The sequence below is a fragment of the Periophthalmus magnuspinnatus genome, chromosome 5 (genome assembly GCF_009829125.3).
Source record: "Periophthalmus magnuspinnatus isolate fPerMag1 chromosome 5, fPerMag1.2.pri, whole genome shotgun sequence".
NCBI classification, from domain to species: Eukaryota; Metazoa; Chordata; class Actinopteri; order Gobiiformes; family Gobiidae; genus Periophthalmus; species Periophthalmus magnuspinnatus.
In genome coordinates this window covers 248,261-268,518 of record NC_047130.1, presented here as the reverse complement: position 1 = coordinate 268,518, position 20,258 = coordinate 248,261, and the positions used below count along the sequence as shown (strand labels likewise).

General features: G+C 45.9%; 1 protein-coding gene across 1 annotated transcript in view; it reads left to right on the top strand.

Moving 5' to 3' along the window:
* nfasca (neurofascin homolog (chicken) a) overlaps positions 1-16,368 on the top strand; it is a 67,865-nt gene extending 51,497 nt beyond the window's left edge. The window contains exons 24-26 of the mRNA XM_055222154.1: positions 7,694-7,822; positions 10,151-10,220; positions 15,743-16,368. Coding sequence (XP_055078129.1) covers positions 7,694-7,822; positions 10,151-10,220; positions 15,743-15,971 — 428 coding nt within the window. The 3' untranslated portion in view covers positions 15,972-16,368. The remainder of the gene's footprint in view (positions 1-7,693; positions 7,823-10,150; positions 10,221-15,742) is intronic.
* The last annotated feature ends 3,890 nt before the right edge of the window (positions 16,369-20,258 follow it).

The window sequence follows — 20,258 nt, the reverse complement described above, 5'->3', positions numbered from 1 at the left end:
CAGAGGATTTCACTGATGACGCTGGTCTAGGTATGACTCACGACCGTCCCGTTCTGACGCTCAAAGCTCAGAAATGCAAACCGTTCAAAAGGATCCACATGACGCCAGACGCTACCAGATTTGAATCCCACCACAGGGGGCAGTATAAGACAAACACAGCCACATGTCTGAGTGTTTGAGTGACGCTTTCTTAGGTTATATAAAAATACAGTCTTTAAGAGGTAACTAGATAAACTATTTCTCTGTCACTCAATCTGATCAGACGCTGACCAACAGGAGAGGTGAAGGAGAAAAGTGTCAGTTTTTGAGCACAGAGCTGCATTAAACAAAAACGACAAGACAATTTAAACAAAACAGTTTGTGACGACGTCACACTGTCACAGTCTGTGTCTCCACGGGCTCTGATCATCAGGGACTTTACACCTTTGTAAATGTGCTCTGAACGAACACGCTCTGAACGAACACGCTCTGAACGAACACGCTCTGAACGAACACGCTCTGAACGAACACGCTCTGAACGAACACGCTCTGAACGAACACGCTCTGAACGAACACGCTCTAAACGAACACGCTCTGAACGAACACGCTCTGAACGAACACGCTCTGAACGAACACGCTCTGAACGAACACGCTCTGAACGAACACGCTCTAAACGAACACGCTCTGAACGAACACGCTCTGAACGAACACGCTCTGAACGAACACGCTCTGAATCACATGGGATTCTGGGATTAGTTGAACAGTTTATATTTTTGTCTCCTCAGATGATTCTCTTGGGCATTTGCGAACTGAATATTTGAAAGTATCCATTATAATCTTGCGTACTCGCCGTCACAGAACAGGTTAAACTAGACCAAACATGGGCAAACTACGGCCCAGGGGCAACATACGGCCCTTTGGGCTTATTAATCCGGCCCGCCAAGCGTAATTTAATTAATGCCAAATCTTCAATCTGGCCCGGCCCCTCTGTCATATTTTAAAACCCACTGTGACCCAAGTGTCAAAAGGTTTGCCCACCCCTGAACTAGACCCTGCGCCGCGTTTCATCCAGATGGTCAGCTTCATGTGGCTCGCTTCATGTGGCTCGCTTCATGTGGCTCACTTCATATGGCTCGCTTCATGTGGCCCGCTTCATATGGCTCGCTTCATATGCCGCGTGGTGTGATCTATAATGAACAAATCTGGGAGCTGTGCGGATCCTGTTTGATGTATTTCTAGCTGTGCACATTTTTGGACCGAGCAGGACCACTTGTTTTGGAATGTGCGTCTCTTTTACTGCATCAGCCCTCATGCCCACATTACCCTCATGCCCACATTACCCTCATGCCCACATTACCCTCATGCCCACATTACCCTCATGCATCTTTACACAGCAGCAGTCAGCTCTTTTTATGGACTGAACCCAGAGGTGGGTAGTACTCAGTTACATTTAGTCATTTAGTCACAATGTTCTTGAGTAAAAGTCATGGTTCCTCTTCCCTCTGTTAGTCTAAAGTCACTGGAGCTTTATGTAACAATATGAAATGATTTGAACATTTGTGTTTCTGGCTCCTTCTCTGATGTAGTTTGTTTGAAAATATCCGGTCGTGGAACACTGGACCAGCTCTACACTCTCCATCGGGTCCTCGAGGCTCATGGGAGTTTGCCACAGTCCACATGTGTTTTGTGGATCTGGAGAAGGCATTCGACCGTGTCCCTCGTGGTGTCCTTTGGGGGGTGCTCTGGGAGTGTGGGGTCCGGGGCTCTTTGCTAAGGGCTGTCCGGTCCCTGTATGACCGGAGCAGGAGCTGTGTTCATTGCCGGCAGTAAGTCAGACCTGTTCCCGGTGCATGTTGGACTCCGCCAGGGCTGCCCTTTGTCACCGGTTCTGTTCATTATATTTATGGACAGAATTTCTAGGCGCAGCCAGGGGCCGGAGGGGGCCTGGTTCAGGGGCCGGAGGGGGTCTGGCTCAGGGGCCAGAGGGGGTCTGGTTTGGGAACCACAGGATTTCATCTCTGCTGTTTGCAGATGATGTTGTCCTGATGCTTCTTTGAGCCAGGACCTGCAGCACTGGGGAGGTTTTCAGCCGAGTGTGAAGCGGCTGGGATGAGAATCAGCTCCTCCAAATCTGAGGCCATGGTTCTCGACCGGAAAAAGGTGGTGCCCTCTGCAGGTGGTGGAGAGTCTCTGCCCCAAGTGGAGGAGTTCAAGTGTCTCGGGCTCATGTTCATGAGTGAGGGAAGGATGGAGCGTGAGATTGACAGTTGGATCAGCGTCTGCAGTGATGCGGTCGCTGTATCGTCTGTTGTGGTAAAGAAGGAGATGAGTCCAAACGTAAAGCTCTCGATTTACCGTCAATGTACTTTCCATGAGCTCTGGGTAATGACCAAAAGGACAAGATCGCAGATACAAGAGGCCAAAATGGGGGTCCTCCGCAGGGTGGCTGGACTCTCCCTTAGAGATAGGGCGAGGAGCTCGGATACCCCGGAGGAGCAGTTGAGGCTCAGGCATCTGCTCAGGATGCCTCCTGGACGCCTCCCTAGGGAGGTGTTCTGGGCATGTCCCACCGGGAGGAGGCCCCAGGGAAGACCCAGGACACATTGAAGGAGCTATGTCTCTCTGGCCTGGGAACGCCTCAGGGGTCCCACCAGAGGAGCTGGAGTAAGTGTCTGGGGTGATGGAAGTCTGGGAGTCCCTGCTTAGACTGCTGCCCCTGCGACCCGGCCCCCGATAAGAGGAAGAAAGTGGATGGAGGGATGAAAATATCAGATTGTGTGGCTCATTTAATGTTTGATCCTTTTAATTACATGAAATCAGATGTTAAAGTTATTCTTACTTGAGTAGTAGTTTTCCCAAATCCTTTTTTAATCTTACTTGAGTCATTTCTTGGACCGCTACTTTCTACTTAGAATAACGTTACTTCAGAAATATTACTCCAGTACCATTTTTGGTCACTCTACCCACCTCTGACTGAAGGCAAGAAAAAATGTATTTCATTGCATCATAAACGGTTCATATACTGTCAGGGATTTCATCTGCTGTTCCCTGATGAAGCATTGGCCTTTTTAATCTACATTACCATCCATTATTCATGAATTAATAAAAGGTTTCATTATATTTTGTAAACCCCTCGATTGTACAGACCGAGGATGTGTTTACCTTTGAGAATCCCTCACAGTATGTCTGCATGTGTGGCACAGTGCCCATCCCCGCAGAGTTTAGGCCGACGCCGTGGGCTTGGGACTGAAACGTGTCTGCACTTTGTTAAGATCCAGTTTCATGTTCCACAGCCGACCCACTTGAACCTGCCTGCCCCATGTACCGTCACAAGGACGCTCTGACAAATGTGCTTTTGGCATTTGTGTCAGACTGAAGTCTCATGTTAAAGCTTTGATCGTCTTTGCTGCCTCACAGACATATTTCCTGCATGTTTGCTGAGCCCTTGTGTTGGTGTAGAATGTCTCTGGTAAACCTGTGTCTGTGGGCCAGGTGCTCTTTATGTTGTGTCTTAACTGTCTCTCTCTGATCTTCAGTGGAGCAGACCGATGCTTCGTTGTCTTCAGTCTTCACTCCCACTCCTCCTCCCCTTCCTCCGACTACCATTAGTCCTACCGCTGCTCCAACTACTAGTACTACCATTTCTACTACGACAACCACTGCTGCTACTACTACAACAACAACCCTTTCTCCTACCACGGCTAGTACTACCACCGAGGCGGTTTCCACCAGGCATACCGATGTGAATGTGCTGGGTACATGCTGTCGTCCCATTGTGATCGTGTTGCCTTAACACCGGACCACTGAGGACTGGACAACCACTGAGGACTGGGCAGAGGACTGGACAACCACTGAGGACTGGACAACCACTGAGGACTGGGCAGAGGACTGGACAACCACTGAGGACTGGACAACCACTGAGGACTGGACAACCACTGAGGACTGGGCAGAGGACTGGACAACCACTGAAGACTGGACAACCACTGAGAACTAGACAACCACTGAGGACTGGACAACCACTGAGGACTGGACAACGACAACCACTGAAGACTAGACAACCACTAAGGCCTGGGCAGAGGACTGGACAACCACTGAAGACTGGACAACCACTGAGGACTGGACAACCTCAAAGGACTGGACAACTACTGAGGACTGGACAACCACTAAGGACTGGACAACCACTGAGGACTGGGCAGAGGACTGGACAACCACTGAGGACTGGACAACCACTGAGGACTGGGCAGAGGACTGGACAACCACTGAGGACTGGACAACCACTGAGGACTGGACAACCACTGAGGACTGGGCAGAGGACTGGACAACCACTGAAGACTGGACAACCACTGAGAACTAGACAACCACTGAGGACTGGACAACCACTGAGGACTGGACAACGACAACCACTGAAGACTAGACAACCACTAAGGCCTGGGCAGAGGACTGGACAACCACTGAAGACTGGACAACCACTGAGGACTGGACAACCTCAAAGGACTGGACAACTACTGAGGACTGGACAACCACTAAGGACTGGACAACCACTGAGGACTGGACATCAGGACTGTGTTTGTTGCCTTAACACCGGACCTCTGAGGACTGGACATCAGGACTGTGTTTGGCTGTTGGTCCCCTTCACTCAGTGGACTGTGTCCAAATGCAGCCCCCTGTCCTCATGGTCTGGTGTGGAGACATCATCTTTTCTCTTGCTCTAATGCCCGGTGTACACTGACTGCAAGTGCGGTGCTCTCAGAAAGTCATTCAAATCAATGCGCCCTGCCATACTGACCTCCATAAGTTTATTTTCCTGGACACTGCAGCGTCTGGAGCTGTTTTCCACTGATCACACTTTATCGCATTAACCAAAGTGAGACTGTGCTGCTTTAGACAAATACCACATTTGTCAGACTTGGTGTAACAGACAGTCTGCAGTTGACTCGCTCAAAGTCTGACACGCCTTGCAGTCAGTGTAAATGTGCTGTAAGCTTCTCAGTTAGCTTCATTAAGTTTGTGCAGATTATACCAGATAATTATCCCAATCTGTATCATATATAAATATATCACCACGATTCAATGTTCTAGAGGCAGATGTGATAGAGGTACACACACATGTGATAGAGGTACACACACATGTGATAGAGGTACACACACATGTGATAGAGGTACACGTATGTGATAGAGGTACACGTATGTGATAGAGGTACACGTATGTGATAGAGGTACACACGTATGTGATAGAGGTACACACTTATGTGATAGTGGTACACACGTATGTGATAGTGGTACACACGTATGTGATAGTGGTACACACGTATGTGCTAGTGGTACACACTTATGTGATAGTGATACACATGTATGTGATAGTGGTACACTTATGTGATAGAGGTACATGTATGTGATAGTGGTACTTGTACGGTAGTGGTACACTCACATTGCTAATGCTAACGTCCTTATGTGCTAGTGGTAATGCTCGCTCTCTGACCCTGCAGTGGCGTCGGGCTGGGAGATCTGGAACCTGACGGTGGAGCCTAACAGTAACTACGCTAATGTCAGCTGGAGACACAACCTCCCGGCCGGCAGAAGCGAGTTTGTGCTAGAGTTCACACTGGACAGTAAGACTCTGAACAGCCTGCCACAAGAGGGCGCTCTATTCCCACTAACACTTACATAAGTGCTTTGGGCTTTTACCAACAATGGACCACAGATGACAAAAGAACAGGGGATTTACAGGAAGTTAAAGTTACAGTTTCATTGCTTGGACAGTTCATGACATAAGTGTGGAGTTTACTGCCACAGCAGGCCCTGTAGGTCAGGGATGAGTAAACACTTTTAACAGTTAAAATATAGTTATTTTCAACTTATAATGAGCTGAAGAGTTATTAATGGAGCTCCGTTACTATATATATACAAACCATGGAAGTAATGACAGAGGAGAATGATTCCACTGTGGAGCGGGTGAGGCGGTGAGGGGGAGCGAGTGGGGGGCGGATGTGGGGGGGGGGGGGGGGGTTACTAACCATTCTGCTTGTGCTCTCTCTGCACTTTGCATTGCTTGTCTTTACCCTTCACTGCATTTATTTATTTATTTGATTTCTGCTGAATCCATAAGAAAGTATTGACCGTTCTGCTTTAGCCCTGGAGAGGGCGCTGTGGGTGCTGCTTCACTGCATTGCTTTTGTCCTCCGCTGGCTGTGATTGGTTTGTGAATGTGAAGTTCACTGTTTGATTGTCTTATACAGTGGTTCCTCCATAGTCTCCCCTGTTCCTCATCAGGTCCATGGTTCAGTTGTGCTCAGTTCAGGTGAAGGTGCATGGCTTCGACTGGTGGACTTTGGCATGGGGCATGCGTCTCCACAGAGGTGGACAGTCATGCTCACAGCTCATGACTGACTTTTATTTGTGGACAAAAGAATGGTCCTGACCAGCAGTGAGATGACCAGTGCTGTGCACATTCAGAATCACACTGTTCACTGTGACTAAAATGTACAAAACCTTCACTATTTTTGAATGTATACGTCTGAAGTATGGGTCCCCTGAGGGGACATTAAGGGGCCCCTATTACACTATTTAAGGGCCCATGTTACACTATTCTCTGATCTGTTCTAAAGCTGTTTCCTCATCACAATCAGACCTGGAGTTGTGTTTTGTTTCATTCACATGTTTCACACACAAACCTGCAGATTTAGGCTGAGTTCTTCTCTCAAACTGAAAACACTCTGTTCCACCTTGTGATGTCATCATGTGGTGATACAGGAAGTGCTCCACTGTGTTTTTAAACTCCACACACCTTCACTAGAATCATTTGGATGATTTTAGCCCTGTAATTGCCACTAAAGATAAAAGGAGCTGTTAACTTGAAAACTACCACTTGATGACATCACAAGGTGGAACAGAGCTTTTTGAGACAAACTAATGTAGGGTTACTGAAACATGTGTGAATGAAACAAAACACTACTCCAGGTCTGTTTTCGAGGAAGAAACAGCATTAAACCATGTTGTGTAATATAAAACCTTTAAAACACAAAGGTAAACTACATAAATCACTGAGTGTGTTGAACGTGAACAGCAGTGCAGTCACTCACTTCGTCCTTGAGGAGCCTCCGGGCCTGTGCTGCACGCCTTGCTGTTGTTGTGGAACAAAGGCCACGCCCTCGAGTGTCAATGGCGCTCTTTTGTGTTTCCAAGGCGACAAGACTGTGAAAAATGTGCTGGTGAAACAGCCTCCGGTCACAGTGGCAGACCTGGCGGCAGGTGCCATGTACCACCTGCGGGTTTACTCCCATGAACTCAACAGCATCTCCAGCCCAACCTACAGCTTTAAGACCAAGCCAGGTAAATGTCACATGACCACTCTGGCGTCACATGGTGCTCCAATCACAATCTCACGTGGTCTAAGTACTATCTGCACGTCTGGAGAGGTTGGCCCGGGCAGTGAGAGCGTGTTACTTAGGTTTTGTTGGGCGGTTGCGTGTTCTAGTCACATGTTCTAGTCACATGTGTTAGTCCGATGTTCAGGACAGTCTACGTCTTTGAGATCAGCAGCTGCACAAATCTGCTGAGGTCATTGAACACCACCAGTTTGGACTTGTGACGTCAAAATGGTGACAGCTGGATCTCCGCTGTCACCTGTTTGGGTCAAATGCTGCTGCTTTACATTGTTTCCTCTCCAGTTTGTGTCTCACTGTGTCCCCTGTGTCCCCTGTGTCCCTGTCCCCAGCCTACATGGACCAGGTCGACATCGCCACGCAGGGCTGGTTCATCGGCCTGATGTGCGCCATCGCCCTCATCATCCTCATCCTCCTCATCGTGTGCTTCATCAAGAGGAGCCGAGGAGGAAAGTACCCAGGTGAGTCAGAGCGCCCCCCACACACCAGAGGCTCCACGCTGTCTGTATCCTGCAGGTTTAGAAGGGAACTACTCCTTTGTTGCCCGGGCGGTGTGTTTGGGATCATTGTCAGGCTGAAAGACCCAGACACGTTTAATCTTCAATGTCCTCACTAATGGAAGGAGGTTTTCACTCAAAATCTCATGAGACATGGCCCCGTTCAGTCTTTCCTTTACACGGATCAGTCGTCCTGGTCCCTTTGCAGAACAATAGCCCCAAAGTATGATGTTTCCACCCCCATGATTCACATTCTCCTACAAACAGTCCAGTCTCAGTTTATGGACAGGCCTCATGTTCAGATCCTCCAGATTCACTCCCTGAGTCCTGATTGGCTGCAGGTCCTGGGGTTTAGATAGTGACCAATCAGATCAGAGAGAGTCGTTTTAGGTTTAAAACAACTGGACTTCAACATTGAAACTGGCAACAGAAATGAGAGATGCATGTGGATCATTGTTTTTGAGAACGAAAACACCAACACTGGTCATCGTTTCCACTGTTTAATTTTATGAGTAAAAATAAGTCAGCGTTAGAAGTGTAGAAGTGTTGATTTGAAAAGATTTACCGTGTATGTGACACAGAGGCCACTTTTATGACACACTTTTTTAACCTTTGCTAGTTTTGATCCTAGTTTTTATGTTAAAAATGACCTTTCATAACAAAGACTGTGGCATTTTTAAATGTTAATGTACAATAGAAATAACCATCGACTACAAAAATAATGGTTAGTTGCAGCTCTAATGAAGGATTCCTCTGATGTGCGTGAACAGGACCAGTGTATGAAGATCGCCACATGTTACTGAGGGGTTGGGGGGTCAGGGGTCACCAGCACAGCCTTCATCCATGTTTGTGTTACTGAAGGGTTGAGGGGGGTCAGGGGGTCAGGGGTCACCAGCACAGCCTTCATCCATGTTTGTGTTACTGAGGGGTTGGGGGGTCAGGGGTCACCAGCACAGCCTTCATCCATGTTTGTGTCCATGGAGCGAGGTCACACTTGTCTTAATGTCTTGCAGTGTGTGTGATGTCTAGGTGGGGGTTGGATGGCTGCTTTCACAAAACAGGGTAGGTGCTGCGTGTGGGGACCTTTCCTTATAATTAACCCCTCCCTTTTATACGATTAATGAGTTTTTAATATTTTGTCAATGAACAAATATGAGATCAGAGCCATTAACCAGGGGAGAACGTAACTAAAGTACTTCCCAATCATCGATGCATGTTTCACATTTATGTACAAACCATAGACTGTTTATATAAATGGGTATAGCTAACCTGCTAGCCACGACGCTCCAAACAGGAAGTGATCATGGGCTCCAGCACTTCAGGCTCCAGTTCACTTTCTGTGTATAAACTGTGTCTCTCTCTGTCTCTGCTGCTTCAGACTCATTCTGGTCTTAAATGTTCATATTAACCCTCTACATGATCCTGGGGTTTTTATTTCACTTTTGTGTCTGTAAATCAAGATATGAACATTAATAACAGACAAATCAGGTCCTTCTGTCCCCGAGGTCGCTCCTGTTAGCGTTAGCAACAGGTTTGATTGACAGTTGAAACTTTAATCCATGTTCTAATGCTGTTTCCTCCTCAAAAACAGACCTGGAGTTGTGTTTTGTTTCATTCACATGTTTGAGTCACTTTATTATTAGTCTGTTACATCTCCAAAGCTCAAAATGCTCTGTTCCACCTTGTGATGTCATCAAGTGGTAGTTTTCATAGTAACTCCTCCTTTTACCTTTAGTTCACTCGAGATAAGAGACAACTCCAGGACTGAAATGATCCAGATGATTCTAGTGAAGGTGGAGTTTAAAAACACTTCCTGTATCACCACATGATGACATCACAAGGTGGAACAGAGTGTTTTCAGTTTGAGAGAAGAACTCAGCCTAAATCTGCAGGTTTGTGTGTTAAACGTGTGAGAATGAAACAAAACACAACTCCAGGTCTGTGTGTGACGAGGAAACAACATTAGAACAGACCAGAGGACAGAGTCACATGGGCCCTTTAAGTTTTCTATACGAACTTATCTAAAAGTTCCAGATGCTGCTTTAATAACTGGCTAACTGATTAGTATTTTTGAGTAGTATTTCTCGTGTGTACTTGTGCGTACACATTTTCCTCACAGTTCAGTGTTATAATAATAACAAATACTTATGTTCTATAATAACATCATGTGTTCTGAATCAGAGTGTGCGTTTGCTCTTTAACAGCCTCATATTTAAATAAAAACTCACCTGTGTTTTACTAAAGTGTGTAAATGTTGGTCTGGTCAAACTGTGTGATGTTTGTGTGTCTCAGTGCGCGATAAGAAGGACCTCCCCCTGGACCCTGTGGACCACAAAGACCAAGATGGATCCTTCGATTACCAGTAAGTCTTAGCACATTAGAACCATAAGACAGCGCCCCCTGTATGTCGTCCTCCTGTCAGAACAGGAGATTTTCCCATAACAACCTGAAAACTACATGTGTTTTCTTTACTTCTCCAGAGCAGTAGACTCCACCTGTAGATGTAGGTTTAGTTCTATGAGATGCACCTGTGAGAATCGTTCTTGCACATGTGGCTCACTGAGGTTCTGCTTTAAAACAGAAAAGACACAAACATTTTCTGAATCCTCAGACTCCAGAGAGGAATTTAATATTACAAATGTGTGTCTGTCATGTTCCTAGAGATTTATGGGTAAAAAGTTTCCATGGTAATTGTCAAAGACTCCCCAAATGAAAGATACAGTTTTCTTTAAAATAAAACCAAACACAAAAGTTTAAATCATTATCTTTAAGGTGTCACATGATCTAAAACAAAATACAGACTTGTGTCGCACCAAAATATAAAACTGAGCTATGGAACTTTTAAAAAAATCACTGACAGCCCATTAAGTGAAACCTGTAAGTGAAATATTGGGGTGTGGCCCATGTGCTACTGTCCCGTCATCTGAAGAATGAAAATCCTGCTTCAGACTGACGTGTTCTGTGAGTTCAGACGCCAAACGAGTCGGAGCCGCTGCATTTGAGGCTTGAAACTCGTTGACCCACAGTGAATCTTTGCACAGCGGAAACACTGGACGAGCCCGAACTAGACCCATAGATTTAACATGTAAACCCCACGCCCAACGCAGCATTAGCCCCACCTACTGGGTGGTGTAGCAATGACTGGTCTGTGTGAATGTTTCGTGTGGATGTTCCGTGTGGATGTTTCGTGTGGATGTTCCGTGTGGATGTTCCGTGTGGATGTTCCGTGTGGATGTTCCGTGTGGATGTTCCGTGTGGATGTTCTGTGTGGATGTTCCGTGTGGATGTTTCGTGTGGATGTTCCGTGTGGATGTTCCGTGTGGATGTTCCGTGTGGATGTTCCGTGTGGATGTTCCGTGTGGATGTTTCGTGTGGATGTTCCGTGTGGATGTTCCGTGTGGATGTTCCGTGTGGATGTTCCGTGTGGATGTTCCGTGTGGATGTTCCGTGTGATGACGCTGTGTTTTATGCTCCTTCCAGGTTCCACTAGACTCTGGCGTCTGGAGATTCCACTCTTGTTGTCTGTTCTCATTCGTCTTTTAACATCCACATGTTCTAACAGCTGGATTCCCTCTAAAATGCTCTTTTTTCTGTCAGTCACTTCCTGTCCATCACGTGGACATTTGTCTTTGGTCCACTGTCGCATGAACACATCAGTCATCAGCTCTAAACTTTCACTTTGCACTTTTTTACTAATAGATTAATATGTTTTTGCGATCAGTTATAAAATAAATAAAAATAACCTTCTCTAGACCCTCCTTCCCTAAAAAACATTTTACTGCAGCGAGATGATAAATACTCAAAAACTTCATCACCAGCAAAAAAGTTCACAAGAGGAGATTGTGCTACATGTGGCTGAGAATCACGGGCTTGTGTGGCCTGTGTGTCCTCCCCGTGTCCTGACCCCTGACCCCTAACCCCTGACCCTCACCCTGACCCCCCGAGCTCCGCATGTGTCCACTCTGCTCACGTGTCACCCTCTCTTTCCTTCACGCTGAAATGGCCCAATCAGGAACGAGAATGACAACAGGTACACTCCACTTCTGCCTGCTGTGCATGTGTGGGCGGGGCAGAGGGGCAGAGGTGTGGGCGGGGCAGAGGTGTGGGCGGGGCAGAGGTGTGGGCGGGGCAGAGGGGCATAAGGGCAGAGGTGTGGGTGGGGCAGAGGTGTGGGTGGGGCAGAGGTGTGGGCGGGGCATAGGGGGCAAAGGTGTGGACAGGGCAGAGGTGTGGGTGGGGCAAAGGGGGCAGAGGTGTGGGCGGGGCAGAGGTGTGGGCGGGGCAGAGGGGAAGAGGGGGCAAAGGTGTAAGCGGGACAAAGAGGGCAAGGGTGTGGGCGGGGCAGAGGGGCAGAGGTGTGGGTGAGATAAAGGGGACAAAGGTGTGGGCGGGGCAGAGGTGTGGGCGGGGCAAAGGGGGCAGAGGTGTGGGCGGGACAAAGGGGGCGAGGTGTGGGCGGGGCAGAAGAGTCATGGGAGGTGCTTGTGGAGGTGTAGTAATACTCCAGCTGTGGGGTTTCCACATAGACACATGTGGAAGTAAAAATACAACTGTGGCTTTATTCACAAACAGAGGTGGGTAGGGCTCAGTTACTCATTTACTCGAGTCATTTTTTAAGGAAATTGTACTTTTCACAGTACTCTTACTCGAGTAAAAGTTGTGTTTCCTCTTCTCTCTCTGAGTTTGTCTCATTTTTATGTTTGAAAATATCACATTTTGTGTTTATTTCATGTTTTGTTCTTCACATTCACTTCAGATTATAAATGATACTCTTTAAGTTACTTGAGTACTACTTTTCCCAAATACCTTTTTACTTTTACTTGAGTTATTTCTTGGACTTACTGCTGTTTTGAAGTAACATTATTCTTTCTTGAGTACACTTTGGGCCGCTCTACCCACCTCTGTAGTAAGATGTGATACAAATGAGAGAAGAGCCCGGTGCCTGAGCTGATCTCATGTGTTTGTGTTTGTTTCACTGCACAGGTCTGTGGAGAGGTATGGACTCCTCCCTTTTCACTCTTTTTACACTAACGCTTGAACCTCCTCCTGACGACACCTGCTAAAGTCAAACGTCAAAATGATTCTGACGACGTTTTAGCAGTGAAAGGTTTTAACCATGTTCTAACACTGTCACCTCCTCAAAAACAGACCTGGAGTTGTGTTTTGTTTCATTCACACATGTTTGAGTCACACTTTATTATTACAAACATCTACAAAGCTCAAAATGCGACGTTCCACCTTGTGATGTCATCAAGTGGTAGTTTTTAGGTTAACTTACCTGGTTAAAATAAAGGTTAAATACAAATAAATAAATGATCCAAATGATTCTAGTGAAGGTGTGTGGAGTTTAAAAACACAGTGGAGCACTTCCTGTATCACCACATGATGACATCACAAGGTGGAACAGAGTGTTTTCAGTTTGAGAGAAGAGCTCAGTCTAAATCTTCAAGGTTTGTGTGTTAAACATGTGAGAATGAAACAAAACACAACTCCAGGTCTGTGTGTGACGAGCGGTGTCCTGCGCAGCACAAAGTGATAAGAGCATTGGGAATGTTGTGGTCGCTGGAGTTTCCAGAAAACTGGGCTCAGTCTGTTTCACCTGGACCAGTCTGAGTCTGGACCAGTCTGGACCAGTCTGGACCAGTCTGGATCAGTCTGAGTCTGGACCAGTCTGAGTCTGGATCAGTCTGAGTCTGGACCAGTCTGGACCAGTCTGAGTCTGGACCAGTCTGAGTCTGGATCAGTCTGGACCAGTCTGGACCAGTCTGAGTCTGGATCAGTCTGAGTCTGGACCAGTCTGAGTCTGGACCAGTCTGAGTCTGGACCAGTCTGAGTCTGGACCAGTCTGAGTCTGGACCAGTCTGAGTCTGGAGCCATGATTCGTCACTTCTAATGTTCTGAGATCAAATCACTTTCTGCTTTGAAAAATCTCTGCCTGTTTTCGGTTCCTGTTTTGTTTTACTCATGATTATGAGCTTTGGAAAATAAAAAGATCTCAACTATTTTTTAAAGAGGGGGTATTATCAGAATCAACTTTTTTTGCTTTCTGCCATGTTAGAACTCTGTCTAACATCAAAAACATGTCTAAAGAGGTTATATGGAGTTTGTCTGATGATTAGCAGTACGAGTCTGTACGAGGCTCCGCCCACAAGCCTACATCACCCATGCGCCGCACAACATCTCTCAGTGTACACAAACATGACACAAAACTGCGCACTATGACGTGACAAACCTGATGTGATGTGCAGTAGTTTCATTCGTGCGATGCAGCTGATTGTGATTGTGCTCTGAAGGGGGAGGGGCTTATCAAATATGTTACCACAGAAGTAAATACCTCCTCTTTAATACCCCACAGAAGTAAATACCTCCTCTTTAACACCCCACAGAAGTAAATACCTCCTCTTTAATACCCCACAGAAGTAAATACCTCCTCTTTAATACCCCACAGAAGTAAATACCTCCTCTTTAATACCTCATAGGACTAAAATACTTCATCTTTAAACCTCTTTACATAAAACACGGTGCAGTATTTGGATAAGAGCCTTCTGAGGACATGAAGCCTTCCCCGGTCTGTGGTCTGGTCCCAGTCTGGTCCCAGTCTGGTCCCAGTCTGGTCCCAGTCTGGTCCCAGTCTGGTCCCAGTCTGGTCCCAGTCTGGTCCCAGTCTGGTCCCAGTCTGGTCCCAGTCTCGGGGCTTGTGCTGCTGAGGGGTCGGTGCATGAGGGGCCCGGGGCCCGCACGTGCATGGAGCCGCTACATGCATCTGGACTTGGCCAAGAATTGAGCTTTGTGTTGTAAACTGTGGACAAACACAGCGATGAAGATCTCTGCCGTCAAAGTCATGTGCACTGCATCATGGGTATTGGCCCTTTCAAATGTTCAAATTCACAGTCGAAATGATGGACGTGAGACACTGGAGGCAAAAGGAACATCAGTGATTCAAGAGTTTGTTTAATCTTGTTTTGTAGATGTTATGATCAATCTGCCGTCACAAATCTGCAGCGTTTGTGGTTCACAGTCGTTTCATTTTTGAGAATCTCTTTATGGTCGACGTTTTGCCCCAGTCGCCTCAGTTTCCTCAGGTCTGTGATTTTGAACTGGCCCATGACGTTTTAAAAAGTCTGTACTGACGGTGAAACACTTTGACTAAACTAGAGAAGTGTCAGACCTGCATGCGGCCGGTGCATCAAACTGCATGGAATTACCCAACATGCAACATGTCAGCCCTGATCACTACTCATGGCTATGAGCTGTAAGCCTACGGGACTCACAATGAACCTACGAGACTTTGAAATGGAGCAATGAACAGGGAATGAAGTGAGGATTTAACACAAGGATAATCTGGAACTGTTCTATGCACAGATATAGACACAATTATACACACCTATACACAGATATACGTTTATACACACACTTATACACACAATATACACTTTTACACAATTATTCACACGTATTCACACTTATACACACACATATACACACACATATACACACATATATACACTTATGCACAAACGTACAGACACATACACACTTATTCACACTCATATACAGTTATACACATATGTATAAACGTATATATATATATATATATATATATATATATATATATATATATATATATATATATATATATATATATATATATATATATATGGACCTCAAAAATACTTCTGTACAGACTGATTATAAATGGGAAAGTGTGTTCTAGTATATATAGTGTTTCTTTGACTTTTGTGTAATCTCTGTTAACTCACAGCAGAGACTCTTTCTTTCTCCAGTCGTCTCTTTCCAGTCCCTCCTCTTTGGACCTGTCTTTACTGTTGTGTCCCCGATGTCCCCAGGGTCCTCACTGACTGCACATTTGTCCCTGTCTTACAGCAGTGACGAGGACAATAAGCCTCTCCAGGGCAGTCAGACCTCGCTGGACGCCGACGTGAAGGAGAGCGAGGACAGCCTGGTGGACTACGGCGAGGGCGGGGACGGCCAGTTTAACGAGGACGGCTCCTTCATCGGACAGTACACCGTCAAAAAGGACAAGGACGAGACCGAGGGCAACGACAGCTCCGAGGCGACGTCCCCCGTCAACGCCATCTACTCCCTGGCATAGAGCCCCCTGCGTACCCCCCCTCAGTGCGCGGGTCTGGGGGACGCACGCCGCCCTGAGACTGTCCCCGGACACGGTACCGGAGCCAGGGCCCGCGTGGACGGTGCTCTTCTGTCCCGGGACTCTTGGTGTGCCTTGTAGCATCTGGACAGCACAGTCTGGACACACATTTGGACTCTGCTTGCACTATGGCCCTGCTCTCCCTTTAGTCTGACGTCGCCTGTAACATACGCCCGGTCCTCTCTGCTGTAACTATGCACTCACAGCTTCCAGTGCATGGGTCCTGTTTTTACACACATCGCTTAAAGCTGCACTGCGGAACTTTTCTGGTTAGGGGCTCGCCACCAAAGAAAGTCTCGGTCGACTACAGAATGTTCCACAGTTTGGCATTAAATGTATCTATCGGGCTATAGTTCTTAAAGTGGAAGTTAACACTAAAAACACTTTTTTCACTCCTAAACTGTGTTTAAGATGTTTTAAGAGGATTATCTACTGAACATAGTTATTTTTTAACAATGTCAAATCTGGCTTTGTGCTGCCCCTCCTTCCCACTGACTCCCCCTTTAGTCCTCTCTTTAGTCCTCTCTTTAGTCCTCCCTTTAGTCCTCCCTTTAGTCCTCTCTTTAGTCCTCTCTTTAGTCCTCCCCTTTAGTCCTCTCTTTAGTCCTCCCTTTAGTCCTCCCTTTAGTCCTCCCTTTAGTCCTCTCTTTAGTCCTCCCTTTAGTCCTCCCTTTAGTCCTCTCTTTAGTCCTCCCTTTAGTCCTCCCTTTAGTCCTCCCTTTAGTCCTCTCTTTAGTCCTCCCTTTAGTCCTCTCTTTAGTCCTCTCTTTAGTCCTCCCCTTTAGTCCTCTCTTTAGTCCTCCCTTTAGTCCTCCCTTTAGTCCTCCCTTTAGTCCTCTCTTTAGTCCTCCCTTTAGTCCTCCCTTTAGTCCTCTCTTTAGTCCTCTCTTTAGTCCTCCCCTTTAGTCCTCTCTTTAGTCCTCCCTTTAGTCCTCCCTTTAGTCCTCCCTTTAGTCCTCCCCTTTAGTCCTCCCTTTAGTCCTCTCTTTAGTCCTCCCTTTAGTCCTCTCTTTAGTCCTCTCTTTAGTCCTCTCTTTAGTCCTCCCTTTAGTCCTCCCTTTAGTCCTCCCTTTAGTCCTCTCTTTAGTCCTCCCTTTAGTCCTCCCTTTAGTCCTCTCTTTAGTCCTCCCTTTAGTCCTCCCTTTAGTCCTCCCTTTAGTCCTCCGTTTACTCCTCCCCTTTAGCCCTCCCCTTTAGTCCTCCAGACCACGCCCCTTCAGGCTCCTCCCATTTTATCAGCTCTGTTTTAAATGTGTGAGTTCATGTGTTTAGTGTCGCTTTAAAACTTTTAAAATTGTGCGTTCTCCTCAGATCTGACCTGTAACTTGTCCCGGTGGTGTCAGAGCTGTTTCCATGGAGACAGATAAGCAAAATGCCATACTGTGGAACATTCCAGACAAAGCTTTAAAGAAAACCTATCACGCTTGTGTCTCTATAGTTCTCATTTCTGACCTCTGTGGATCGTTCTGTTATAATTTACATATTTTAAATCACAATATTCATTAAAACCACTTTATAAAACAAACAGAAAACGTCAGTGTCCAGTGACGTCGCCGCAAACGTCACATTAACGAGCTGCAGATTTTCGTTTAATTTGTATAAAAATAACTAGAAGCTGCAGAATCGTACGAGTATCAGAGCAGGGGGCGTGTCCTCGATGAAAACGTGACTTAAATAAGCGATTAAAGATTAAAGACTTCGAGACTTAAAGATTAAATAACTTGAGCGAGTAAATGATGAGACTGTGACACGGGTAAAACATTCAGCAGAATAAATCCACTTTAACGTTTCCACGGAGACGAGCGCGTGGCCGACCCCGCACCAGAAAAGTGACATAGTACGTTTTTAATAACACTTTGCCTTCCATGTGGTACTGTTCATTAAGAATATGGCTCCTGGATCTTTGCTGCAGCATGTTTGACCGTTTGTGTGCACATAGACGACTCGTAGACCGTAGACGCCGCAGACGACTGGAGCGGTGAGGTTTGGTGCTCGAGCCTTTTCATTTATTTAACATCACCAAAGATGCCAACAGTCTTACTCCCACTTCACCGTCCGTCACCCGTGGAAACGTGAACGAGAAGAAACGCTCCCGTCTTTTATCTTTGTGTTTAAAATGACAGTGTACCTCTGCGCTCCGGCTCTAAAACCTCCGCACTGACTGAGCACGTGCAAGACAGCATTCTGCGCCCTCATTGGCTCAGAGCTTACTCACCAAACTCACGCTCTGATTGGCTCGTTCAAAGCTTACTCACTAACCTCGCGCTCTGATTGGGCAGAACGTAGAGATGTTGCAGAGGAGGCCACAGGGCTGATCTTTTATGCTCCACGTTTGAGTCTCACTTTGGCGGAGGTGGGTAGTTACATTTACTTGAGTAACTTTTTTAAAGAAATTGTACTTTTCAGAGTACTTTTCTAGCAGCTTTTACGCCTCCTTGAGTAACGTTTGTATTGAAGTAACAGTACTCTTATGTGAGTAAAAGTTGTGGTTCCTCTTCCCACTGTGAGTGACTTGAGCTTTATGTTAAAATATGAAAAAAACGTTTGTGTTTCTTCCGTCGCTGCTTCAGAGATGATTTAGTTTGTCTCATTTTTGAGTCTGACCATTGAAAATTCCACATTTTCTACTTTTTTTAAAGATTAGTCTTCCCTAACTTCATATTATAAATCAGACGTCTGAACAGTTACTTTTAAATTACTTTTCCTTGCGTAGTACTTTTCCTCTCTACTTGAGTCATTTCTTGGACCACATCTTTGTACTTCTACTTGAGTACTATTGCTTTAAAGTAACGTTACTTTTACTTGAGTACATTTTTTGTGGACTCTACCCACCTCTGCAGTTTGGACATGTCCTCTGTGTCCCGACTAACCCTCGTCCCGTCTGCTGCTGCACTGTCAAATATTTATTATTTAATCTTTGTATTTATTACACATTGTGAATAGTATTAATATATCTGAGGATTATGTAAACACTGTTAATGTTTGTTTTACTGGCTCTGCGCTCGTGGGTGTGTACAGTGTCACGCCAGAGTCTGGAAATGTTGTAGAAATGTTTCGTTTCAGGCCAAGTTCACGGGTATCGCTTAAAAATACTACACACTTAAAACTACTACACACTTAAAAATACTACACACTTAAAAATACTACACTGCATGACTACACGAAAATACTTCAAACTAATCTCACATCTTAACTTTAACTTTCTGAAAAAAACTGTCTGATCTAAATAGGATTGTCACGTATTGAAAATCAGATACTAAACGATTCTAAGACTAGTATTGAGACTAGATACTCATTTGAACAAGTATCGATACTAAGAAATAATCTTTCCTGAATATGTTTATCACGATCTTGACCTGGACCACGGAAAAACCTACCAGGACTAAAGCAGGACTAAACCAGGACTAAACCAGGACTAAACCTGGACTAAACCAGGACTAAACCAGGACTAAAGCAGGACTAAACCTGGACTAAACCAGGACTAAAGCAGGACTAAACCAGGACTAAAGCAGGACTAAACCTGGACTAAACCAGGACTAAAGCAGGACTAAAGCAGGACTAAACCAGGACTAAACCAGGACCAAACAGGACCCTGGCCCACTATAGAACCTCCCTGTACGACTGAGGGTCACACAGATACCCGGCTGTGAGAGAAATGTTTATTATTCTGTTTACTCCACACAGAAATGATTATTTATGTCTTTATTTCACTTCATAGCTGTTTGAATCATACTGGACTTATCTTTGTACATGTTTGAGTCTCTGTCTGTGTACGGCACTGCTGCTCTGTGCCTTTAGTTTAGATGTAGCTACAATAATAGAACAGAGGGGGTGTAAGAGCGCCCCCTGGTGGACAGAACTGAAAAGACAGAGCCATGTGCTTGTAGGACATAGCAATGACCTCATATCAAATGCACAACAATCACATGATGATCTGTGTGTTCCTAATACAAGCAGCGCCCCCTGGCTGTGCTCTGTCGTCTTTGTTTTGAGTGGATGCGTAACAGCCATGTCCTTCTGTCCACGTCCAAACGCTGCAGAGTCCAACCTTTGTTTTAATCTTCATTATGTTGAGCATATTGTTGGCATATTGTCAAACTGTTTGAGCAGTTTGTCCACGCAAAGTAACTGCTTTTGTAGGTCTTAAAAAAGCTCCTATATTCACACGATGTATGCGTCTAAGAAGAGAACTGCTAGCAATGCCTTCTTTCTAGTAAACCTCTCCTTTTC